Source organism: Tauraco erythrolophus, chromosome 4 (assembly GCF_009769465.1).
Source record: "Tauraco erythrolophus isolate bTauEry1 chromosome 4, bTauEry1.pri, whole genome shotgun sequence".
NCBI classification, from domain to species: domain Eukaryota; kingdom Metazoa; phylum Chordata; class Aves; order Musophagiformes; family Musophagidae; genus Tauraco; species Tauraco erythrolophus.
In genome coordinates this window covers 70,867,816-70,894,700 of record NC_141468.1, presented here as the reverse complement: position 1 = coordinate 70,894,700, position 26,885 = coordinate 70,867,816, and the positions used below count along the sequence as shown (strand labels likewise).

Genomic DNA, 26,885 nt, shown 5'->3' with positions numbered 1-26,885 from the left:
TAAAAATCCACCTATTTTCACAACTTAGCTGTGGTCTATATATCTGTAAAAAATGAGAAGTTCAACTTACCCCATAACGAGTTGTCACTTAATACAGTCATTCACATGGCTTCCAAAACAAAATCTCATAGTGATGTAGCTCCATATATGAAAAAAAAAAAATCTTGCTGTTTGCCAGACAACATACGTCTCATTCATTGCAGCAAACTATTCAACATGGGAACCTGTGTCAGGATTAATTCTCATACTGCAGATTAACAGAACCGTTACACTTACCTTCAAAATACAGCTCCTTCTGGGAATAAATATCCTGATTATTTAGCATCTCACAGCAATGTTAAGATGACCAAGGCATGCAATATCCCTTCTCAATTCCTCGTAAAAGGAGCAATTTGCTCTGAAGGTCTGTCTTCCTCTCTCTCTTTCGCTGTTTGTATAGACCTGGACAGGCTACATACATATATTAAACGGAAAATCTTTGCCTCACTGTAGATAGAAGGAAAATAAAATTTAATTGAAGCTCCACGTTTGTTTTGGTAGGAGTGAAACCACAACAGATTCACCTGGTGAATTGGTGAGAGTCTGAGAGACCACAAAGAAAAGTCAGATCATTACTTTTGAAGGAAGGTGTGTGACAGCAAGACACTCTAAAAATTTGAGATCAGCTGAAGGTTTAGGGACAGAGAGTCTTTTATTAATCTCTCCTAGCAGTCTGGAAAGAAAAAAGATCGTGCATTTAATGTGAAAGCCATCTTTGAACTAAGGACTGGTACAAATATCCCAGAAACCAGGAAAATCACACAACGGCATGCAAGAGGTTAATAACAGCAAAGTCAATTTTAAGCAGAAAAGCAAGCTGATTCATAAGCAGAAAAAAAGACAAGGGATTCCGTCACCTTAAGATCTTATCATACTATTATTGATGAAAGAGAGATCAATGGTCCATACCTGTAATTTGTCAGAACTGTTCTTGCTCTTTCCAATATCTGCTCCAAAAGCCAACCTTTTCCCCACACGACTTAGTAAAAAAGAACGACAGTGTTTATGTACAGTTCTGCATACTGGGGGCCCGATCCTGCAAAAAATGTCAAGAGCTCTCCCTTTCAATTGACTTCCTGGCATGTGGGAGGCACCTGTTAGGTGTTCCTGCTCCCTGTAAAAGAACAGCAGCCTTATCACCCAGCTCACCAAGGAGAGGATCAAGTCGGCAGCGCTCACTGGAAAGTATGTGGCACCCCTGCCAGATAAGGCTGTGGCACCAGGGGAGTTAAGTAACACAAAAATTTCTCTCGTGTAGCGAGAAAAATCCCAAACCTGGACTTTCAGCTCCAGCAGAAATCTCGCATCCGTTTCGACTCCTTTGCTTCATGAAAAACTGCGAGATCTCACCCTAATTCTGCACGCGTCTGTGTTACCACAGGTTATAGGTTCAATACAGACTCACAGATCCAATCATTTTAAGGCCAGAACGCATCATGGGGATAACGTATCTAATTTTTTTTTTTTTTTGGTGTAAAACTGGGGGGTCACAGAACCCCGTGCAGTAACTCCTCCTTCAACTCTGCGACTGCGATTTGTGGTAGAATATACTTTTTAGGCTTTAACTGCACTTAACCTTAAAGACACAGCCCTAAATGAAATATCAAGGGATTAATTAAACTTGCAGTTGAAAAGTTCACTTTGTTGTTAGCCTAAATGTACCGCTACCTCCTCTACCATTCTAAATCTCCTTGAATTTCTCTAGATTTCTCTAGTTTGTGTTCATGTCAAAACTAGAAGTGTCTTTGGGCTAACTGTGATGAATTTACGAAGCCTTCCAGCCTAAAACTTGAGTCCCGGGTATATGATCATTCTTGTAGCTCTTTTTTGAATCCCTTCCCATCTTGCCTAAAGGAGAAATCTGTGAGTGAAGTTGTGCACTCCTTGCACTGGGCATTGCACAAACACAGTTTCTAACTACTGCTCTGAAGAAGTTTAAGATAAGGAATGAGAAAGAATAAACTTTACATAAAACAGAAATGAGTAAACAACTAAAAATATGTTAAGCGATCACACAGAATTCATTAGTTAATGCTGTAACTGTTTTGCCTGCATAAAATCACCCTCTGAAGGCAAGTATGATTTTATTACAGGATATATTTCATCTGCTCAGGGATCATGTTGTTTAAGGTGGCTGTTAATGATAAAGCTGCCACTACACAGGTATTTAGAATTGAAAATTGCCTGTATGATTAAAAATTACTCATTAAAAATTACTCATTGAAAATACGTGGGTAACGTGCAGCAGTTCCTGTGGTATCCAAATCCTTTTCTAGTCTTTAATCAGAAACCAGAAGGAAGAAAAGATAATTTTTATCACGTCATTCCTGTTGAATGCACAGCATGGAATTATGGAATTTACCTTTGAACAGCTAAAAAACCAGATATTAAAACAAACAAACAACAACAAAAAAACAACAAACCACCAAGAGAGACTGCTTCCAGTGACTGAAGTTGGAATAATTTTATTTCAAATCTATTACACATTTTATTATTCACGGTGTTTGTTTGCTTTTGGGGCTTTCCTCAGCTTGGACGGTGGAAGCACATTCATCTGTTTCTTTTTTGGCTTCCAGTCGGTTTCACTTTCAGATTCTCATGTTTCACACTCCAGTCTTCAGGTTTCAAGCACTGCAAGGGAATACTTAGTTCATTTAAACAAACAAAAAACCTGCGGCCGCCGGGCGCTCACACAACACGTCTATTGGTCTGCGGTTCAAATGCAAAGCTCGATCTCAAATTGTCCCCCGAAGCATCTTCACGACAGTTCTCTGGGATTTGCAAAGAAAAGAAATAAATAGGGTGGATGACGAATTACGGATCTATTTTAAAAAATCCCAAGAGTCACCGCGTTTTGCAGCGCTCTCGGACTAACATCAATAAAATATCATTACGTATTACCGATTTCATGATAACTGCGTGTCGGATTAATGACGAGGAGCCGTGACATCACACTCGATGACCTGAAGAAGAGGGGCTCCTAAATCTTAAGCAGTGACCGTGGTATTGCCCCCCGGCGGCTGCGGTGGGGCTGGGAACCGGACAGCCCCCTTCCCGCCGGCCTGCGGGATTGGGGGGCGGGGGGGGTGGGGGACGGCGAGGGGCTGAGGGGGCAGGCGGGGCGCCTGTCCCGGGAGCGCGGTTCCCCCGCGGCCGCGGCGGCGGCAGCTCCCAGGGCGCAGCGCTGCTCCGCGGGAGCGCCCGGCTGGGACTGCGGGCACCGCCGCTCCCGGAGCCGCCGGGGAAAAACCGTGTGCTGACGGTGTTTGGTTTAATCATTTATGCTTCTAAACGGACGAAGCAGCTCAGCAAAAGAAGGGGAGTGAGGGCGAAAAGTATTTTTTTCTTTTTTTTTCTTTTCTTTTTTTTTTTTTTTTCCCGGAGGGAGGGTGGTATTTAACATATGGCACTCGATAATCTCTACACGGAGGCTGTTAAAACATCTGCTGCCTCCAAACGCATGCGGCAGCGCCCGTGGGCACGGCGACAAGGCGAAGGGGCAGCTCGGGCACGGTGGCTTCCGCGGCCGCGGGGCCCCCGACGGCCGCCCCGGCTGCGTGCCCGCTGGCCGCGTTTCACAAGGCCGGCGCTTCCTCGTTGGAAACGGGTACCGCGTATATAAAAGCCGTCGCACCGGGCAATGGTGGGTTTTTGGGGGGATTTGTTGTTTGTGTGGTTTTTTTTTTTTTCCACGACATCGTTGCAGATCAACGGCACCTCCGCGTGCCGAGCTGGCGTGCTTCCATTTATTGATTTAGGGTGGTTTTTTTTTTCCCTAACGGGACCCCCCCCCACACCCCTTAGCAAGGCGGCGGGGAGGCAGCGGCCCGCCCGCGGGGTCCTTGGCTGCTTCCCGGCGGCCGCCCCATCGCGGGGCGCGGGGGGCCCCCGCATCCCTCCCCCGGTCCCCGCGGCTCCCCGCCGCCGGCAGCCGCGTCGTGCCCCAGACATCACCCCACTTCGGAAAGTCGGTGCCGGACAATTAGGACACCCGTCGTCCTCCCCCCCGAAACCCACATAAATCACAATCGCTGCATTGTCGGGCTACAAAGCCAGACGGGAGCGCTTATGAATTTAAGTTTGGAGAAGGAAAACGTGCGCTGACACAACACGCTCCCTGTTCACAGGAGTAGCCAGGAAGGGGAAATGAATGGTGGAAGTTAAAGAGCCTTTCATTACGGAGCACGCCGCGCCGCAGCGGGTCCCCGCTCGCCGCCCTCGACGTACGGCGAGGGGTGCCCCCCTCCTCGCTCTCTTCCTTCGCCCTCCTAAAACGCGAGCCTTGGCGGGCAAAGCTCTGCCCAATTCCGCCTACGGCGGGCTCGGCCCCGGTAAGCTCCTGCCTCGGGGGTGGGGGGGGGGGGGAGGGTGATGCGAAGGGCCACACACGGTGCCCGGCAGCGCCCGGACGGCACCGCCGCCACTTCGTTTCGGCTGTGGCCGGGAGCTGCTCGCTTCGGGACGGGACAGGACGAGGCGGACACGGAGCCGATTTTACGAGGAAACGCTGCTAGCAACGCGTGAAGGGCTTGGCTGTCCAGGCCTGGCTCCGCGTTACCGGGGAACGGGCAGGGGGCAGAGTCCTGCCGGCTTTTTGGTGGCGAAGTGGCCATTTGCCCCGACGGGCGGGTTAGGTGCGGGGCCGTCCCAGCCGGTTTTTGCAAGGGAGCCCTCGCCGCCCTACTCCGAAGAGATGCAACCCGCGGCAAAGCCAGACCCATCCCTTCCATCCATTTTGATGTTGAGGGGCGAGGGCGGGCGTGGGAGGGGGCGCGTTTGCCCACTCGCGGGCAACGACAGCCGGTCGCCCGCATTCCCCGATGCCGGCAGGGCCCGTGCGGCCCCCGCGACCGGCGGTGCTGTCAGGTGAGGGGGCTCCACCTCGCCCCCTTCCCTCCAGGGCTGCTTTCGATGCCGGGCAGCATGCGTCCTTAAAATATAATCTGCCCGGTAACAATCAGCGCGCAGCGGCGAGAGCCCCAGAGCTATTGGCTATGCAAATGGAGGGAGGGGAAGCGGCGCCCCAAACGCCCCACTCACACTTTTAAGGCGGTGTTTCCTCCGCGCCCCCCCCCCCCTCCCGCCAAGCCCACCTCCGCGGAGCCCGGAGGAGGGGTGGAGTACGGCCGCTCCGGGGAGCGTGCTCCTCGCACGGAGCCCGGGGCCGCCGCCGCTCCGCGCCCGCCCGGGTAGCTCATCCCCGGCCGGCCCCGGGCAGCTCCGTCCCCCTCGGGAGCCTCTGCTCTACCGTAGCAGGCAGCGGCAGAGACTTCGCAAAGTTGACACATTTTGCAGGCGGGGAGCGACTGCGACGCCCGGCGAAGTGCGAAGAGGGTGGAAGTCACCCGGTACGGGACACAACTCTCCCCCCTCCACCGCTAACCTCTCTCCCTCCTCCCCCCTCCCCTCCCTCCCCGCTCCGTTTCCTAGAAAGTTGTATCGGTGTGGCCGTGCAGTGCTAAAACGGTTCGCCTGCTAGAAGCACGTATGTGTGCCGGAGGAAGTAGCGTGGTGATTATTGTTAAGATTTCACCCCGAAAACGCCGCCGAACCCCCACCTCTCAAGGAGCTTTGGGGTCTTTTTCGGGTTTGCTGATAGGCTGCAGTTAGCAGGGAGCTCTGTGTCCCCCTTCCCGGTTGCAGATTGAGGGGGTACCGCAGGGGGACTGGGTCAAGGGTTTGAGGAGGGGGACGGGACGTGGATCTGGCCCCCCGCCGAGCCAAGACATTTCAGCCTTCACCCCCATCGTCTCGGTGGTTACCGAGGGGGAGCTCTCAGTTCCTTGCAATAAGGAAAGAAGAGGGGAATAGGTTCAGACGGGCTCCCACAGAAGAAAAGCGTGGAGCGGATTTCATTTGGTCGCTGGAAGGAAGAAAAAAGAGAAGCTGTCATTTGTGTGTGTGTGTCCCTATACGAGGGCCTCCTGGTTCCTTGTTAGCTTATAGAGAGGGGAAAAAAAAAAAAAAAACACAACCGCGTTTGATGTTACGTCTGACCAGCTGCTGTTCTCCATAATAACAAGAGAGAGAGAACTGCCTGCCCAGGCGAGTTGCGTCACTTTGCTTCAACTTTAGGCTAGAAATCAAGAGAGAGGAGACGAGTTTCAAGGGAGGCAGGAGCGAGCTGGAAAGCCCTGCCGTCTTCCTCCCACCCACCTACCCCTCCTCCTTTACCCCTCTCCTTTCCCCACCCCCTTTCCCCCCTCCGAAAAAAAAAAAAAAAAAAAAAGAACTTTTCCATCAGAGAAAGACGGAGATCTCTTTGGAAACATGGAGCTGCTGTGCTGCGAGGTGAATCCCATGAGGAGAGCTCTGCTTGACCCAAACTTGCTCAACGATGACCGCGTTTTGCACAACTTACTAACCATAGAGGAGAGGTATCTGCCCCAGTGCTCCTACTTCAAGTGCGTCCAGAAGGACATCCAGCCCTTCATGAGGAGGATGGTGGCCACTTGGATGCTGGAGGTTTGTATCCCGGCGCCTTCCCCTGGCCCTTCGGAGCGGTGCCGCCGGGGCGGGGGGGGGCGGGAGAGGCCGGGTGGCCGGCTTCAGGCTCCCCGCCGCGGGCAGCACCTCCGCCTCGCCTCGTCCCTTCTCCCCTCGCAGCTTCTCGCCCCTCCGGTCACGGTGGGGGTTCTTCTCCTTCCCCCCCCCTCACCACCCCCTCCTGAACTCACCCGTTGCGGTGCGGTGGGGGAAGGGGCGCGGGGAGCATCTCCAGCCCGTGGTGGAAATCGGCCCTGCCGGGGGGCTGTTGCAAAGCGGGGTGCAGGAGGGGAGGAAGCGGGGGAGAGGGTTGGAAAAGTCATTTGCAATTAAAAAGCAAAAGAAAAGCCGCCTCCGGCTGCGGGCGGCTGGGAGCGCTTGAGATTGAGGCTTTTCTGAGAAAAGGGAGCTGCGCCCGGGGCGACGCGACGGACGAGGGGTGCCCAGTGCCCCCCGCGTTTTGCCCGGCGAGGAGTTCGTGCCCACGTATGCAGTGGTGAGGACGTGCCTTTTTTTCGCCATGTTGCGTTGCTTGCAACTCTGCTCGGAGCCGCCGAGCCCGTCTTCCCCCCCTCCTTCCCGAGAAGGGGCTCGGAGATGCCCCCCGCCGCTGCCCCCCGGCCCCCCCGGCCTGGCGGGGGGCTGTCGGGAAGCCCGAGCGAGCGGCGAACCCCCTCCGTTCGCCCCGATACTTCAGGCGGGGCGGCAGCGGGCCCGGATCCCCGCAGACTCGCCTGCTTTACCCTGGCCCGACCACCCATCATTTGCCCCTTCGGATCTCCTTTTGGGGGGACCTTTCCCGGACCAAACCCCCTGCGTTGGAAAGACCAGACTCCCTGCTTGGTTTTCATGTGCGATTTGTACTTTTTCTCCCTGGCTCCGATTTTTGGTAAATTTTTGAAATGATTTTCTCGCTCGCTCCTGCTAAAAGGAGCCAGGCTGCTCGGGCTCTCCCCACCCCACCTCGCCCTCGCTGTGTCTCCCGTCCTTCCCCCCCCCCCCCCGCCGCCGGATCGGGGGCTCAGGGCTGGGGGACACCCCCCGGGGGAATTTTTGCAATTGTCGGAAACGATAGAGAACCGTCCCGAGATGCCACCGGCACCAAAATCGGGACCCCCGGGGAAGTTTTGATATTTTTATCGATTTTTTGAAAATATGACGAAATAAAAAAAAAAAAAAAGGAAAAAATTGGGTCGCAAAAAAAAAAAAAAGTCTGAGGCTGCTCGCTTGCTGCTGGATGGGGCTTTTCGGCTCTCCCACACAGTGTCTTGAATTCATTTCTTACTGAATGAACTAAAGGAATGTGAAAGCCGATTGACAGCCTTCCCAGCCTCTCCAGAGATCTCCCCCTCCCCCAAAATTTAGCTCCCCGGGAAACAAAAATAGCAGGAGCCATAGCAGGAAGGCAGTGGTCTATTTCGTGGCATCACTCATTTGTTTATTTTTTCTTTCTTGTTTCTTTCTCTCTTCTTCGCCCCCAACCCCTCCCACCCCTCTCAACCCCACTGCCCTGTGCTCCCCACGCTCCTCGCTTGCAGGTCTGTGAAGAGCAGAAGTGTGAAGAAGAAGTTTTCCCTCTGGCCATGAATTACTTGGACAGATTCTTAGCTGTGGTGCCCACCCGAAAGTGCCATCTGCAGCTGCTGGGGGCAGTGTGCATGTTCCTGGCCTCCAAGCTCAAAGAGACAATCCCCCTCACAGCCGAGAAGCTGTGCATATATACGGACAATTCCATCAAACTCCAAGAGCTGCTGGTAAGCAGCCCCCTTCCACCTTCTCGCCGGCAGCTCTCGGCGCTGGCCACCTTCTCCTTCCCTCGCCCTTTCTTGCACGGCGAGCGGGCACCTTGGCCACCTACACCCCCACCCACCCCTCCCCCCGCCTGCCTTTTAAAAATCACGCTTTTCACAGGGTTTTACACGATCTTACACGAGGATCGACCCGAAACCGCAGGCGCACGGTGCCGGGGCGGGCCGGGGAGGGGACACACACACACACAGGGGATCTCTGCCCGGCGCACTCTGGTCTTCCGAAGCCGCCCCACCGTGCGACATTCAGACCCGCTCCCCGCCGCGGTGACGGGCGCAGCGCCGCCGGGGCTGGGGTGGTGGCGGGGACCGTGTCGTACCCCCCACCTGCCCCCCCCCCCCCCGCGGCCCCACGCCGCGTGTCGCCCCGCGGGCGCGGGTGTCCCCTCGCCGGGAGGGAGGCGCCGGGCGCACGTGCGCGGGGCGGGCGGCGCGGGGCGGCGGCGCCACCTGGCGGCAGACACGCGGCACCGGGCGTGACTTCACCCCTTGAGCGGCTGCCAGGCGGCCCCGCGCCCCCGGCGGCGGCGGAGGGGGGAGCCGCCGCGGGGGGCCGCCGGCTGCGCAGCGCCCCGCAAGACGCCGGGCGGCTGCCCGCCGGTTGAGCTGCTGTCGGTGCCCGGCGGTGCCGCAGGGCAGGGTGGGTTCCCCACCTTGCTGGAACCCGGGGGGTGTTTTGCCGTCGGTTGGCATCCAGGAAGGCTGAGGTGCCCGCGGTTGAATGGCCGGTTTTATGATTTGGGAAGGGGCAGCCTTGTTCCTGCGGCTTCTGCGAACGTGGTTCCCCGTAGGTGATCGCCGAGGCAGGTGGCGAGATGGAAATTGATGGCGGTTGAACATCGCCGTAAGTGAAAGGCTGTGTCTGGTGCTTCTCATGGTAGATCCTCCTACTACGTCCTGTTGGGATGTGGTGAAAGCAGAAACAAAAAGGATCAACGTTATTTAATGGAACAATTAATATTTGCAAAGCACCTCTTGGTATAGAGGCAAGTATTTAAGCCTCCCAGTGAGATGTCCATTCAGCCAGATAGCTTTGTTCTCACAGATCCTGGTGAACGCGCGATGCCAGCCGAATCCCAGGAGAATTTCTCCTATGAATCACTGGGTGAAGGCAATGGGAATTCCCCCCGGGGAGGGGTTGGGAGCTCACGCTTCTGCAGAGTAAAGAGCTTTGCGCCGCAAACCCTGCCGTGGCTGTCACAGGCATGAGGGGTCCCGTTGGTGGTACGGACTGTTCGGGGTAAGTGCCGTGGCCCCCGTGCGAGAAGACGTGGAGCAATGTGCCCACCTTTTTGTGCCGTGTGGGTTTAAGCATGTGTTTTAAGTGCTGCCCTTTCTTCAGTCCACTGGATTAAGTGCTCTTCTATATCAAAACCTGTCGAGTTAGCAGTGTTGGGAAGATCAGTCCTTAGTTAACATAATTGCCATTATGTTCAAATATTTTACAGGTTTTCATTAGAAAGAAAAAAAAAAAGCTATCTAGTTTCTGGGACCGGTTACATACGTGAACATAAGATTTTTCAAGCTATGGAGGGCTCTGTCATAATCCAGTAGGAATGTCTGTAGGAAAGTTAACTTGCTGTTAAAGCGGGCGTCTATTCAGAGAAACGACTGCAGAAATGGCATTGTGGGGTCCATGTTTATGGTTTCTCAGCAACGCTGGTTGACGTCTCCTCGGCTGCAAAATTAAAGGACGTTTTTTTTTTTGACTTGCCAGCTCTACGAGCTTAGCTGGGGCTCCCCGCCACGCTGGGCTCCATCGGGCTCAGGCATCATCAGGACTCCAGAATCAGTGCATGGAATTTAGTTAATAGCTAATAGTTGATGCATGAGGCAGAAACGAGTCCAAGGCCTGAGCTTTGTTCGCTCTGCGGGACACTGTAAGGTATTCGAAACTTATTTTAAGTGTTGAAGCATGCAGGTCTAGCCTTGCTTGAACCCCGTGGCCGTATCTGTTGATTAGGTACCATTTCTACATGTAATCCCATTGCAGGGAACAGGCAGCAGTTACACACGCGCCCAAGCTTTCCTTTGATTTCGCTGGGAGTTTTGTGCGTGCAAAGAATGTGGGAATGGATCCTACATGATTTATTGGCAGATAATTTACACAGGCTACTTCTTGGCTGTGTTACGTGCGTTTTCTTTCTGCAAAGCCTGTCTTGGAGTAGTTTAAGCACCGTCAGATTTATCTGCATGAGCTTTTGAATACAGTTTTGGGAGAGAATGCCATCAAGCTAACTTCCTCAGTTTTGAAAAAAAAAGAATGTATATCTAGGTTATTTTTGTGCCTGGTTATCCCTAGGGCTTTAAATGGCTATAAAGTAAGGACTATAGCCATTTAAAATAAGTTACTAGGAGAGGACCACAGTGACCTTGGCAATATCTAATTGCAGGCTAAACTTTCTGGGTGGGCATTCAGCACTGGATACAAAAAAAGTAAAATCTTGGCAGGAGCTGCCAGGTCTCATTATTTTCAGTAGAGCTTGACATGTCCAGTGTTAAAAAAAAAACAAAAAAAAAGAATAAAAAGAATAAAGTCAACAACTTCAAAGCAGTAGGGGCATACGGAGAAAAATGTTTGAGCAAAACCAACTTAGCAGTGATATAATTACAATCAGAGAAATAAGCGAAGTGGGGTTTTTTCAGACTTGCTTATGGCTTTTCTTCTCTCTTCCTCGTCCCTGTCCCCCCCCCTGCAGGAATGGGAGCTGGTGGTGCTGGGGAAGTTGAAGTGGAACCTCGCAGCCATCACCCCGCACGATTTCATTGAGCACATCCTAAGGAAGCTGCCTCTACCTAAAGACAAGTTGCTTTTGATCCGGAAGCATGCGCAAACGTTCATTGCCCTTTGTGCCACAGGTAGGCCAAGGTGCTCCGGGTGCGCCTGCTGCTCGCCGCCGCGTTGAAAGGGCAGATTACTCACTGGTGGTACAAAGGCTTTTCATCCCCTCCGTCCTTACGTGATGCGGGAAGAGCGGCTCAAGCCGGTGGGACTGTTTGCAAAAGGGTATCATGAATCAAGCTCCGAAACTGTGCATAGCAGAATTCTTGCAGTCGGGAGCTGTAGGGCCATTGCAGCCCTGCTCCTACTGAAGCGTGCAGCACTTCGGCGGTGAAGTCAGTAAGACTGGCTTGGGCTGTAGGATTTTCTGCTTTTGCCTGTTCGCTAATGTTTTCAAAGGGCCACGGATCGTTTGTAAGGGCAGATGTGGGATAGCCAGAATACTGGAAGCATTTACGGCACATTAGCCCAAAATGTGTTGTGCTAATGCATTCAGTTAATGGGGTTTGTAAATTTTTCACTAACTGGACACTGTCCAGATAAAAGGTAAAATTCTGTTTTAATATGTATGTGATACTACCACATTACTGAAGCATAGGGAATGACAATTTTTACCTTTTTTTAAACGTGTAGGTTCTTTCCCTGACTTCACTCCAAGAAAGCAGTGAAACTAGTCTGTTTCATAGGGAACCGTTACACTCCTCTTTTGTCATATGAATACAGTTTCTGAAGATTTAGGTGACAATAATTGCTCCTCCGGAAGAGAGGCTTTTAATTTATACCTGTCTGCAAAACACTGTTTTCTGTTTGTTTGTTTTTCCCCAGTGACTTTTAGAAAATAAGTGTACTCTAATTTTGATCCAAAAGATTAATGGTTAAACCACTTCTTAGAAGCTAGACCTGGAACAGATAAACAGCATGTGGTGTCCTCCAGAGTTATTATCAAGTACTATATAGCTCAATGTTTGCATTCACTAGAGTTTGACATACCTAGTCCTTTGTGATAGAAACTGTTCTGGCTGTGTGAAGGAGGACGGGGTGCAGCTTTTGGTTAAGCATGTCTACCTCTGTGCCTTCTTCTCAGTATTTGAGATGTAGTGACTGCTTTTACAATGAAGGCCAGTTTGTGATATCTCAGTCAGTCTGTTTTAGAGGCTCTTATATGGACTGTGTTAGGGAAACTGATTTTTTTGGTTACCAAGATGCTGAAGCTTTTCAGTCTTTTCCCACTCCTGTGTGATTGTTTTCAGGCAAGAAACCACAGGACTCAATAGAAATATTGCTCAAAGTCTGGAGGATCACTCTTGGTAATTCATCAGACATTTCTGGACTAATTAACTTTTTACTTGAGGTTTAATCTGTTCTGTCAGTTTTGCCTTCATTCACACTACCCTTTTTCTCTGATAAAGGTGATCTTTACCACGAACATTTCTCTGGATCCTCACAACATCACCAGCCCTCAACATACCTGGATGTTGTCCTCCAAACTGGACCAATCTTCCCTCTCTTTTCTTGCTTTCACCTCCTACAATATTGTTTTGTTTTGTTTTATCCAAGAGGACATTTTCTTGAGTGACGTAGATTTCATGATGATTTAACTTTTCAAATTGTGGTCTGTAATCCTCTACTCCTAAAGTTTTCCATATAACCAAACCGTTGCAGGACTGTGGGCCATGAAGGCGTTTCCAAAGTCCATAGCTTCTTTCCACCCTTTCTCCATGAATTCTTTGATGGATAGTTCCATGCTTTACTAGTTAATTTACTGAGATCCAAAACAGCATCTCCTTTCCCACCCTTAGCCCAGTCATGCACTTCTTTCACGTGTGATCTGCTTCTCATGTTATGTGTCTCAATTCCATGAACCGAAGTCCTTTGCATAGAATTTAAAGAGGCAACAAGTCACAACTTCTTTTCTTGCAAGTGAAAGACGTAACTGACTGTGTACGGAGCTTCCCAAATGACAGGGCACCATGGTGCTGGCTGTAGATTTTCTTTTCTTCTCATCTGATTTTTGACAGACTGCTGTGTTGGCATTTAGTTTTGAGGAGGACCCACGACCCCTTGCAGTTTCAAAAGCAGCGATCTTACCCAAGCCCTCATTCCCAGTTTTCTGTCTCATTCCCAGTTTACTAGCAGGCTACTACCTCCATTTGCGTTATAGAAATGTCGTGTTATTGCTGTTATATTTCCCTATCACTGCTGCTCTTCTCAAAGTTGTTCTTATCCTCCTTGGTGAAGAAAAGCCCCTTCTCGTCAGACTTCCTTCCAGATCCAGTTGTCATTTCCTTTCTTGTCCTGTTTGTCGCAGAGCTCTCATCGGTTGCCATGTTTCTTCTTTCCCTTTCTCCCTCAAAGCTTCTGCTCTCCACCAGCTCGGGTTAAGCCTGGTGTTTCATTTCCCCATTTGCCTCCTTTCAGTAGGATGACCTCCTTTGACATGTGGCTGCCTCTTCCCTTGCTCTCTCCATGTGTGTTTTTAGCCCAGTTTTGACTCTTTGGTATTACCAGACCTGACCTCACTGACCGGCTGATGGCTCTGGTCTGGAGCACAGCAGTGAATCTCTTTTTATTTCCATCTTCTTGCAGCTTTCTCTGCTCTCAAGTACTTTTTCTTCTTCTTTAGTATAACGTGCACAATCTGGCATATTTTGAACTTTTTTCCTCTAACCTGAGTTCTTCTTCACCGACTGCTCCATCTTAGTTTCCCAACAAAAGCGTTAGACCAGAAATTCCTGAGTGTTCCTTACTTTTACAGAGCCAGCTGTGATCTCCGTCCTACAATACTTTGTGTCGGCGAACGGAGAGGGGAGCAACCATTAACAGTACTGGATGTTGTGCTGGATGTGTAGAATCACTTTGATGTTCATCTATTCTTCTTTCTATTTGAATGTTATGCAAAACAAGACGATACTTTGTTCTTTCGAATATTCCTCTCAGTCATGTTTTATCATTTTGGCATTCTCTCTGTTTCTCTGTCTTTATTTTGAGGCCAGTTTCTGAAACAAACTGTATGGATTTAAATCCACAGCCTCTCCCCAGTCCTTGTGGTGATTAATGATTCACGTGAGCATGACTGAAACTGGAACATATCCCTCTTTGCCTTTGGTCCCATCGGAACATACAGCTGCTGAGCAAGACAGAATCTTATTCCCTGAAAAAAATGTTTTCTCTTTACCGTGCCCTGCACTCATAATGCTTTCAGGAGCCTCCTTCTCCGCCGCAAGGGGCTCAAAGTGGCGTCTGCCCATAGCCTGTCCTTGGCTGTGCTTCCAGTGCTGTGGCCATGCAAATGGTACTGTCATGAAGTGAGAGCTCGATCTGTTGGCTGGGAATTCAAGCTGCCTCGCTCGCTGGGCAATAAGAATGTATAGATGGACATGCACTGGCATAGCCTGCTCTGTCACGATGTCATTTGTTTCCTCATCCCACTGATGGCTTCCTGTGTAAGCTAAAATCTCCTTCAGGAGTCTTCTGAATTTTAAAGGCTCTAAGAGGATGCATCTGGACACTTCGTCCTTATAATATAGTTTGGCAAAACTGATGCGTGCTGCTTTTTCAGCTTGGGAGGATGCTGTTTTATCTGTGAGGCCAGTAGAGATTGTCCTTGTTTTGCTCTCTAGGATCCTGTTACTTTGCTGCCGTGACCCCACCTCTATCTCTTCGTTGCTTTGCACCCTTCATCCCTTCTCTGTCCCTTCGCACAGCACTGCACAGTTTGGAAATGTTTTCTCTGGGATTGCCTGTTTGCTTGTACGTGCCATGCTTCAAGCCAGGGAAGCGGAGCAGGAAGGGGCACCAGTTACAGAGTGACGTGCAGAGCAGAAGAGGACCGTGCATTAATTTGCTTGACTCCAGCGTGCCCTTCATTTCATCTTCTGCCAGGCTGTTCAGTTACAGATGCCCAGCTGCTTCCTTGCATTGTGCTCTCTTGTTGGAGGCCGTACGTGCCACTGTTTTGGTGCAGGATGCCCATTTTTATCTCAGTGCCTATCAGGGAATGGGGTTTGGGGGAGGGCAGGCTGTGCAAGTCAGGCTTTCAGAAGGAGGAGCTGTGCGTCTCCAAACGCAAGCTGCGATGGAGAGGCGCATCTCAGTAAGGAGGTTTTCAGTGTTTTCTTCAAGTGGCGTGCAAAAGTTGGAAGCAGAAAGCTTTGCAGACTTGCAGAGACAGAAGGGAACTTGTGTAGATCCCTAGACTCAGCTCTTTGCGTGGTCTCCTCTGTGCTTCAGTCGAGTCCTATGGCAGGTGAGATGTTCCCATGATGGATACAATGCAGCATGTCATAGACCAGTGACTTTCAAAGCCTGTGTCTGCAAAGAGGCTAAGAAAGAGGAGAAAAATTTCAGCTTTAAGTCAGTTTTGTACAGCGTGCCAACCTCTGCCCACTGTCTCTGGGACATTAATCATCTACATTTGAAAGCTGAGAAGGCTTTTTTTTTTTTTCAATTCTGGGCCAAATCCTGGGTCCGTACTCAGACAGAAGTTCTGTGGGAGTCAATGGGAGTGTTGTCTGAGCAAAGACTGCAAGATGAGGCCCACAGCCCTACTGATCTGGAGGGTAACCACACAGAATGCCTTGTAACACCACGAGGCATGTTCGGTCCTCAGGACTCCTGCTGAACAAGCCTACTTTACATCCTTCTCCATCAACCAATGTATGAGTTATTGGGTTCTGTCTCTGCAGAGGATAAAAACGTGACGCGAGTTTTAGCTGGGACCTGTTCTTTGCAGAGGGAAAGAAAGAAGTCAACAGAGGCTTTGTTGTGTGGATTAATCTCTTAGAAATAAAATACTTGTTGCAAAGTGGCAGCGATTGCACGAATGCTTCTTGCACGACAGAAGAAAGAATAATCCATGTGAATTTATTGTCATATAAAAGAAGGCTCTTGCTTGCTCCTGGGAGAGGCAGCTCCTATCAGTGTATTGAGCTCTCCAGCAAAACGAAGCCACAAGAACCATGGAAGCTCCATCACCGAGTAAGCAGGGCCTGGGGAGTGTTTTGTATGAGCAGACTCACTCCTTAAGTTGTAGGACCCATCACATCTGGGAAGATGAGGTGGAAGGAAGTGGAGGAAGAAAGGCTTTGCTGATACAAGCTAGGGTAATTCCTGTGCTGCTGGATAAGTTGCCCTCCTTCCTACCAGCTGCAGATCTGACTTTTTTTTTTGGTGGTTCAAGTGCTAGCATAATCCTGATCTTTGGTTAGGCTTCCTTACCGAAGATGTAGAACAAATGAATAATCAGTGCAAACAGTTGTTCAGAAATAGAGTTTATGATCAGCTAATAAGCATGTTGTACTGAGTGCTCATATACTTTACATAGACTGTTCACCGTGTTTCCCTGCCTCTACCTCACTTGGATGGTTGTGAGGTAGCATTAGCATCTAGGATACTTTAGACCCATTTGTATAAAGGCCACACCTTGTGCCTTGCTGTAGCCCAGGAACAGAATTAGGTGCCTGCCCTCCCATCTGCTCAAAGAATAGAAGCAGGTATGCATCCTATTTTACTTAGCTTTTTGTTTGGTCGTTCTTGGCACTAGCATGCCCTTTTCTGAAGGGCTGATGAGTCATCTGGTTTTGCCTTTAAAAGCAGAAATAGTTAATATGGGGAAAAATTGCTGTGTCTTGGAGAAATATGAGAGCAAGTAAAAAAAATGGCCAATGCTGTTAAAACCAACTGCGTTTGAAAAAGTAGCACACTGACGCTGGAATTGCATTTGCATCCAAACAAGCAAGAATTAAATTTCACTACTTATGTTGTTTCCTTAGACCTTTCTTTTAAACTTACCTGGTTAAGTATAGATCCATGCTTGTCCTCCTAGTGCAGTCACTGGCTCAGTGAAGTTTGACCGTTACCTATGTCATAAACCGATATCAGTGACTGTCATGATTCTGTTCTCCTGATGGAGGTAACATTCCTTTTTTTTTTTTTCTTTTTTTTTTCTTTTTTTTTTTTCTCTTTATCCTGTGAGAAGCAGGGAGTTGGAGAAGGAGGAGGGGGTTGCTCAAGACAGAGTTTCCAATTCTGCATTTGCAACTCTGAAAATAAACCTCTATCAAATTATAGGGATGAAAACTGGCTGTTAAACAGCCAGCGGCCAGAGCAGTAACAAGGGTCTTTGTGAGAAGGTAAGAGTTCCCACCTGGCTTTGGCACACTGAGCACGTTCAGCCTGGATATTTGTCAGCACTCTTTTCCTTCCGGCAGTTTTCATTTATTGTCTGAGAGTAAGGGCTTCCCCTTGCGGGACCTCTCTGGGTTCCTGCCTCCAGTTCCCTCCTGCTTTACACTGACTGTCAACCTTGCTTTTTCCTGGCTCGGAGGTAGTGAAGTCCCCTGGATCAGGAGAGAGCCAGCAAAAGAGCTGAGCCGCGGTGCGCAGGGCCCGAGAACCTGGCCATCGCTTACGCGTGCCGCGCTGGCACGGAACCGTCCTGGGCACACGCAGACGTTCGTGCCCTGGCAGTGTTAGCTCCAGCCTGAAAGCAGGGTGCGGGTTCAGGGTACCCTGAATTTGCGTGATGACTCCAGCAGCCTGGTCCGGAGGTGGCTGTGTTTCAAAGGGCACTGTTTCTTATTTTGGCCTTTTTTTTATTTCCAACACTGAAGTCAGTGGGATTGTGCAAGGTTGGTCCCTTGTTTTTAAGGTCCTTTAGGAAAAAAGTGATACCAAAATGGGGATAGGATGGTTTCTGGTGTTTACTGCCTGGGAACAGAAGTTAAAACAAATCCTGCTTTCTAAGAACTTGTTTCTTCCTTGAAGTGTTGGTGTGCTCATGTCAGATTCTTGTCGACTACACATTGCTGCACTACTCCTCTAGACGTTTTGCACTACAAAAAGACGTTTTTGTACTTTGCCATGGAATTGCATAAATCACAGCAAAGTTAGAGTCAGAGCCGTGTCTTCGGTGTAGGCTCTGGGTGCCCATTAACCAAGGTTGCACATAGGTCCGAAAGAAGGATTTAGCCCATAGCCTTGCTTCAGGTGTCCAGTAAGAAGTGTTTTTTATAAGATTCCCTCTGTAATTCAGGGTTTATCATCTCCAACAAGAATTTTAAGTAAAAGCGCATGTTTCAGCGTCATATGTTTTAAGTCCTCTCTCTCCCTCTTTTATTTTGATTTTTTTTTTTTTTTTTTTTTTTTTTTTAAATCTCAGGGCAAGCTCATAACTTAATTCTGGAGGCAGTTTTACCTGTATGAAAATTGAGTGACAGTGGTGGGACTTGGATTGTTATCACAGAGGAAGCGAGGATAGAGGTTTATAGTTGGAAATAACATGTAAAAAGCTTGTTTTGAATTTCTCGATGGAATGTAAGGGTCTCAGAGGGGGGTTCTGCATCCCCTCAGATACGGTACTTAGTATTTATGCTTTCATTGCACCTTGACAAACATTTCACGTAGTTATTGCTTTGCTTGAATATGGAAATATGTTAATTACGGCCTTTATTCCGCTGCCTGCTCTTTTCCTCAGCCTTTTCTATTCAACCCTCTAGGTGGCCCAGCACAATGTGGCTTCTTTTCTTTCAATGAGCTCTTTCCACACTAATAGGGTCCAGGGTGATGTGGAGAACCATGTGCACAAAATTGGTGCACCACCCCCCATCCCTTTGTGGGCATGTCAGGTTAAATTCATATCAGCAGGAGGGTCACTGCCATGATTTTCAATAGCGCGAGATGAGGTGATGACTTCAGACAATGGCGCCACACTCTCCAGTTGGAGACACTTGCCTCACCAGTTGCAGTAGTTAATTAATATGCTAAAAATAGAAGCCAGTGATACAAATCGCTGCCTGTTGTACAACAAAGACTGGGCATGTGTAGCTTTGATAGCCAAGTTTATGGTGCTTGTTATGGAGGGAAGTTAGTTTAGAGCTAGAGGCAATGTAAGACTTTCTGGATGCTGAGCTTTAGTCACTCTGGGCCTCTGGCCATTCGCTCGCTGTCTCATTTGCATTATGAATGACATTAAGGGAACTAACAAGGTTATTGGGCATAGAAATGTTCTCATGTGACCCCACGTGGAAGCAGACCTACAGCAGTGCTAGTTGGCAGGGGCACTGTGGCTCTTTATTCGGCTTCCTAGGAAGACGGTTTCTGGGAGTAGATATAAAACCAACCACGAGAAAACCAGCGTTTGGATAATGTGAAGGTCCTGATGCAAGCCCCTAGGAGGCAAGGAAGTTCAGAGGGCAGGCTGGAGCTGTGTCCTTCGCTCAGCCCGCCACGCCTGGCCCGTGCTGAGCGTTGAGTGCAAGACATGGGAGCTCTCCATCACTTGGGTCTCCCCACCAGCCGCCTGGGGCTGGGTGAAGCTGCTCCAGGGGGGCTCTGTGACCACGCATGAGGATGTGGGTCCACCCAGACCTCCGAGTGAGTCCATTTCTCCCTGCTGCTGGCTCAAAGGATGGGTGGGAGGGAGTGAGGTTTGGTTCTCACCCGCTGCATCGTAGCTTCCATAGGGACTGTCCAAAGGTCAGCAGAGTTCGAGAGGTTTCACATCATCTTTTTACTATGTCTTCCCCAAAACTCGAGGCAAAGAGGGATAAATTATGGAAAGTCCGTTGCCACCCATAGTTCCCATGCTTAACTAGGAGACAGACGGTTTGATAAGTCCAAAGATTTAAATGTGGGAGTCACATCCCAACTCAGGGCCTCCTTGGCCAAGTGGGCCAATGTAAGCACATGGCATTTGCAAACCCAAGCAAAGGCAGCGTGTACGAGAGGAGAAACAGACCTGGGAAGATGCCGTCTTCTTTAACGTATCCCTTTTCGAAAGAAAGTAGTGAGATTGCTGATGAATTGCAGTAGGGAGATGACAGCAGATTTTGGGGACACTAGGTCTCTTCCATAAATGTTTGAACATTCTTAAATTTTATAGACGTTTGTTATTTGCACTGCGGACAGGGAGGAGACTCTGGACAGTCACTCAAGCACATAAACATCTGCAGCCTTTATAAAAACCTTTGGTTACCAGAGTCCTTGAACCATTCCTGCTCTTCATATTGGACTTTATAAACTGGTGGCCCAGCCATCGCACTTCTTCCATGGAGCCACTAGCTACCAAATCAACCCACAGGAATGAGCTACTGCAAAGCCGAGTCCTGAGGTCCCTCCACCAGTAGCAATGAGTAAGAAAAGAGTTAAACCGGCATAGAATAAGGGTCGTTTCGAGACCTTAACATCCCACTGTATTTATGGCCTGCTCTCGAAGTCTGGCCCGATGGTAAGTGCAACCAGAGGCTGAGACACTGAGGGAAAGGGTGGGCTCTGCGGAGGGTGCATGTGCTAGGTCAGGAAACCTCATCTATTTTCCCTGGTCACCCACTTACAGGCTGGATGGGGCCAGCTCTTGCATGTGTGTGCATAAATCCAGGTGAGCTAAATTTTGCAGTTTTGGTCGTGAAAGTGCAATTCCTGTTACCTTGACAGGTGCTGAGATCAGCATCCTCTGGGCTGTGTCCTGCACTCAGAAATAGGAGTCAACGCTTTCCTGTTGACTCATCAGTGGGGGCAATATAACTTAATTTCCAAGATCATCAGCTTTCCTATCTACGATGGGTTCTTACTATTACAGTAGTGCATAGTTATTATTTTTGTAGTAATGACAGACCATATTCGTTGCTTCAGTTGGTGGGAATTTGCACCTTTAGGAGAGTTTGTCAGAGCGTGATGTCTGCTGAGCTCCCCCGGGAGGAAGGACAGTGGGCTTCAGCAGCGTGCAATGGTGGGCTTGCAGGTGGTCACCTCCTGGTGGCTTTGTGAGACAGATAAATCCATGTCAGGGTTTCAGCTCCTCCTTTTCTCTCCCCACTTCTTACATCCCCCACCAGTCTGGGTGAACGTTATGACCTGAGTACCATTCTTACCTGACTGCTTCATTCCTCGTGGGTCCCAGGGACATATTCCAGCCCGGAGAAGACATTGCCGTCTCCACAGCGATTGCAGTGTCTGCCAGCTCAGAGTCTGGGAGGCCGAGAACAACTCTCCATGTGTCTAAAACTCGAACGGTTACGCAGACGTCAACAGGGTTACAGAATTTGTGCTAGCTGAAGAGAGAGGACTTGAGATCTGCCCTTAACAGAAGGGCCGTTTTCTCTAACAATCTGTTTCTATAAATAGGCTGAATATATTGATTGTGGTTTATTTCATATTAAGTATTACTTGGGTTTCCTTCTCCCCGTTTCCCCAACTAAAAACTGGTAGCGAAGGGTTTGTGAATGAGTTATTGTCGAACCAAAGAACTTGCAAACCAAGTTTCGTTTTAGGTGGTGTCAGTAACCTAGAAGATTTCCCGGAAATGGTATTTGATAAGACATACCGATAAACCAGTGCCTATGGCAGTATCATAAACCATAAAGTTGCCTTATAAAGGTCACAAGAAGCTTTAGTTTTACTTTCATTTCTCTCCTGATCTCCACAGATGTGAGACAAAGTTTAGAAAAGTATTTTCAACTTGCTTATCAAGAAATAATAGCAATGACAAACGTGGTCTTTCTTTTTTCCTTTGATTACGTATCTATGGGCTGTAAATGTTCTCAACTTCCTAATTGCAAAGGTGGTAAAGATGAATCATTAATTAAAATCTCTTTTCTGGACAGGTCTTTAAATGCTTGAGTTAATTAAGTCTTTAAACTAAAAATCTCAGTTCAGTCTTTTGTGATACTTTATTCCAGTTAGTTTTCCGGTTATACAGAGAGCTCTAATGTGACCAAGACCCACGTTTCTGACATAAATTACAGAGAGCTTTAAAACTAAGGAAAGACTATTAAAAATTGTCCAGGTTTACTTTATGCATCAGTGAGAATAAAAGACCGAACCGCATTTCCATTTTAATTTGCAGATCTGTTACCCCTCCTTTGACTGCTTGTGATGAGCAGCGTGACTAATGAGCTCCGCCGGACCAAAAAGAGTGACACTTTTCCCTTTCTTCTACTTCCCCTTTTTTCATTCTTGGGTGTGTTTTTTTTTTTTTATGTTGCTTGCCTCTGATGTTTTGCAGCTTTTCTGATCTGGGCTTGGACTAATTCCCAGATCTGTTCTTGCAGATTTTAACTTTGCCATGTACCCACCGTCAATGATAGCAACTGGAAGTGTGGGAGCAGCCATCTGTGGCCTTCAGCTCGATGATGGGGACAGCCTCACAGACCTCCTGGCCAAGATCACAAACACAGATGTGGTGAGTGTCCCACATTCCTCTTCTCCTTTCACTTCTGAGAGTGTGGTGGAGAACTGGGCCATCAAACTGGAGGAAGGAGCTCCTGGAGCGAGCGGGTTGCAGGCGTGGACCTGGCACCTTGGCTGCAGTGCTTTGGATGTCCAGAGCGCCTTGGCTTCCCAGGATCAATTTTCATTCATGTTTTGTTCAGCAGTGTGGTGGGGAGAGCCTGCTCTGCCTGCCCTGGCTGATGATCAGCCTTGATAGAGCGGGAAGCTGCCTTGGGTACTGCCTCGGGCGATGGGGCAAGGAGGCAGACTGCATCCCCCAGGGCAGTATGTGTGCCAGTCCTGCATTCACAGCATTGAACCTGCTCTTCTGACCTTCATTGAGGTATCATCTAAAAATCTTTGACTGAAAAGAAGTGAATGATGAGCTAATCCTCCAGCACTGGCACAGTGTGAGGCAGGTGCAGCCCAGGTTGCCTGCGTTTTTGTCTGTAACTTCACTAAGCTTGCCCCGTGAAGGGCATTTCTTGGCTTGTCAGAAGGTCCTGTCAATAGGAGAGACGAATCTGATGGCACTTCAGTAGCGCTCAAACTCACTCAAAAGTGAGTTTCCTGGTCTGGTGTCAGCTTCCAGTGAGGACATCAGACAACCCAAACCTGACGGCTCTGCACGGCAGTCTCAGCAGAAAGCTGGGGGGACTGACAGGAGCACCCAGGTGCCTTCTACTGCTGCACCCCCATGTTGGTGGGACACTGTGGGCAGAGCTTACGCTCCTGCCAATCCAAAGCCTTTTCGGTCTGTGGGTAAACAGGAGTTTTGTCTCTTGTGAAGCTGACATGTTTGGCCGTGATGAAATTCACTCACATGGAAAGAAAATGAGTGAGGCTTTCTGAAATGCAGGTCACTAATAAGAGGTATTAGTTTCCAATACGTCGTCCTTAACATGTGCTAACTATAAAACTTTTTGTTACTTTTACTTCGCAGAGTAAATACACTGTGCAATTATTAGATCTATGCTAACACTGTCAAGAGAAAGTTTGTTTTTTCCAACAGATATTCTGCATTTCGGTTAAAAGGGAATAATCCAGCTAACAAAAAAGAGAAGAGTTTTGCTTTTTCTTTTTTCGTTCAACCAGATTGATCTTGATTTCCAAGTGAGGCTCTGGGACTTCCCATTTCTTTTGATTGGAACTGGGTTTTGCACAGAAAAAGGAACATTTCCAATTCTCAACGCTTATAATGTAAATCAAGTAGCTGCAGAAATTGAACGTACATTTATTTCAGTGTAAATGAAAATTTTGCACAATTTTGCACTATTGCTCTTTCGTGTCTTTTTTAAGTGTGGAGAAACAGAGTGGTGATACGTTACAGTAAGCAGCAGGAGCGTGCAAGAAGAAGAATCCTATATACAGTTCAGACAGCACGGCCTGGTGCAAGTGTTGCACAAAGCTTATTTGTACAGTTGTTACGTTTAGGCTAGGTAAATCCATTAAGTTTATTTGATTTATGCGGATAACAAGAATTATCTGTTATTGATACTGATATTGGCACTTACTGGCTGAATGAAATTTTCTCCTTGGGTGTTTGTCTGAGTGGATGTAACACGGTGAGTTTTGGATGCTGCATCCAGAAAATGTCCGAGAGGACTCTTGAGACAAGTGGGCAGATGTGAGAGAGACATGAGAATACAGGGCAGAGAAAGATGAGGATTCAGGGAGAGACTTCACATCTTGTTAGCAAAGGTGCTGTCTTCAGCCAAGGTTGTGAATATCCACAGAATAAGGAAAGTGGTTGGTGCAAGCCACTAAGAGCTTCTTCTATAACTCCATGTCTTAACTCCGTGGAGTGTCTGACAGGTTGTTGCCCCACTGCTGCGATTTCCCTTGTTGTACGATGATGCCAGATGAAGTTGTACCTGCTTGGCTGCTGCTTATTTTCACGCTTGCTTTCGCTGATGTGTGCCCACAGAACTGTTCATACCCTTGTGTTTCAGACCCCATCCTGGAACTGATCCAGCTTAAAGAAGTGGGGAAGGACCACTTGTTGTTTTGGAGTTGAGGGGTCAGGGGCGCTTGCCTGGTTTCTAAGCCCGATCAGTTGACTGAGAGATTTCCACAACAGCCTCACAAGCAGCTGGGAGAGCTGAGCACTGTGGCACAGGGCAGGACCACAGGGCAAGATGAGGATGAGAGGAGTATCTTTAACTGTTGACGTCTGTGAGCTTCTTGTACTACAACTCTAGAAACTACAGCCTGACTGATGGACCAACTTGGTCGTCAGCAGGACAAGGATAATGATGGCAGGAAGGGAATGACAGTATGAGGTGAGGAATGGGAACACAAACAGCCCTTATGGTAGCAGGGGAGGGACAGGATGGTGTGCAGAGTGAAGAAGAGAGTAATTTGGAAGGTTTAGGGAGAGCCTTCACAAAGTCAGCACCTGCTCCTCCTGCTGTGAAGCAGAACAGAGCACGTCACTGCCTGCAGGAATCCCTGGGTAGTCCTTTGGAAGTCCTTTTTGAAGGCAGAAGCAAGTGGTGCTCAGGTACCACCAAAACTCAGACCTAGAACAGGCGCCCTCAGTAGAGCACATGGCTATGCCGTCTGATTAACGATGCAGCCTTTCCATCACCAGACCATGTTCCTCTGTACTGTTAAGCTCCAGATAAACTTCTGTTACTGCTTCCACAGTACTTCAACACTTATCAGAAGGAAGATGCAAGGTAGCCCTTGCTGGTGTATTTGTATTTGATGTGTTTGGTGGATTTTGATCGACCATTGAATAGCTGGGTTCCATCTTTCTGGAGATGCCAGGGAGTTGTTCAGGGTCGTTCTTCATCCACTCTAAGAATTTCCCTGTGTGGTCACAAGGTTCTTTGCCCTCCTTGCTCTTTTTCAGCATGGACAGGACTGCATGGTGCTGATGATTCTCAGCTCTTAGATGAGGGCAAGCAGGCTGACCACATGGGCTTGGTCCACAAGGGCTACATCACTGGGACCCTGCAAGATACTTAGCTGTACCTCGTTTCTCTAGTCACAGGGAAGAGCATTTCCCTCCCTCAGCCATCATTTTTGCCAGCAAAGACATTTTGAGCATCAGTTGCTGATGCAGCCCTTCCTTTAGTCACCTTTCAGTTGGGTTATTGCAGTTGTGCTGGATGGGGCCGTGCTCAGAAGGTCCTGTAAAGCTAGGTGCAGCTCCTCACTCGCATAGTTGCTCCTCACTGGAGGAATTACACCCACGGGTTTTCCTGCTGCACCTTCTTTCTGTTTGCTGACGGGCGCCTTGCTGCTTCCCCTGTGAAGCCCTGCTTGAATCGCAATCCCAGCTGACTCTTCCCATGCTCGGTCTGCGTACTGGGGATGTTTGGGAAGGCTTGTAGGACAGAAGGAAAGTGACAGTAGGGTGTCTTTCTCAGGAAGTTTTCTTTCTCCTTGGTACGGTAGGGCCCATGTTAATTTATTTTCCAAGCATGTCATGAGCATATTGCACATGACCACTTTTGTGGGGGAATACGTGGCTTTGTTTGGTGTCTTCAGAGTTTTCCTGGATTCTCTTAATTTGATATTTATTGATATACATTTAAAGCTTATGATTTTTATTATATAGGAGGCACTTGAAGCTTTCTTGGGCATCCCGATGCTTCTTAATGTAAGGCCCTTTTGCAGCATCTTGCAGATTGGACAAACTTTTATCTCTTGTCCTGAATTTTTCTGTCCTGATTGTTTTAGACTGAAAGAAAATACCTGTCACAACAGCTTAGTCGTTCTTAAGTGGTTAGAAATAAAAAGATGCTTTTTGCCTTGAAAATTTCTTCATGCCTTTTATTTGAAATTTAGCAAATAGGGTTTTGTCAGAAGTATGTTTGTTGCCATTCTGGTGAAAATCTTTCCAAATGTGGCTGAGCATATATGCCTTTGGGGGAAAAAAAAAAAATCACTCTTCCTAAATAACAAAGAACTCTTAAGATTTTGCTGGTCGTATCCTGTCCAAGAGTCTGTCGGCACTGGGTAGAGACAAGCTTTCTTCCCTTCGCTCCTGGTCTCAGCCCACAGCAGCACAGACCACTGAGGAGGGTCTCACTCGACCTCCAAGTCAGGGCACACTCAGGATAAAAGGAGCTTCTGGATAATTTAGTTGCTAAGAAATTGAAGCGTTTGCAGAAGTTAGAGGTCCTGTCATTTTTCCAAAGTGTTTCTGTTGTGGTGGAGGTGGCCATAACTCAAAGTCTGTCTCCTGCAAGCTTTGAGGTCTCAGCCCAACCAAAGGTGGCCAGAATTTTTAACTTCAGCAAAATAGTGTATTTTTCATTAGCCAGGTATTTGGAAAAGTCAGAAAAATTTTGGTAGAAACTTTATGATTTTTGTATTGGAAAAAATGCAAAAGGGCTCAGAACTGGAAAATTTTGTCCCACCTGTTAAAGCTTGACAGAGGGATAAGTGACTGAAAACAGGGTCTCAGAAGTCTCGGGCAGTCTTAGCAATAGGTAGTAATACAGCGTCCTCTGTAAAATGTATTGTTGGAAAAAATGTACTGGCTAGATTGTGTAAGAGTTAGCCCAAGGCTGTGTTAACGAAGGGTAAAGGCTATTGTAATATATTTT

General features: G+C 48.5%; 1 protein-coding gene across 1 annotated transcript in view; it reads left to right on the top strand.

The window, feature by feature from the left end:
• The first annotated feature begins 6,309 nt into the window (after positions 1-6,309).
• CCND2 (cyclin D2) overlaps positions 6,310-26,885 on the top strand; it is a 36,648-nt gene continuing 16,072 nt past the window's right edge. The window contains exons 1-4 of the mRNA XM_086610446.1: positions 6,310-6,504; positions 8,064-8,279; positions 11,033-11,192; positions 22,164-22,294. Coding sequence (XP_086466572.1) covers positions 6,310-6,504; positions 8,064-8,279; positions 11,033-11,192; positions 22,164-22,294 — 702 coding nt within the window. The remainder of the gene's footprint in view (positions 6,505-8,063; positions 8,280-11,032; positions 11,193-22,163; positions 22,295-26,885) is intronic.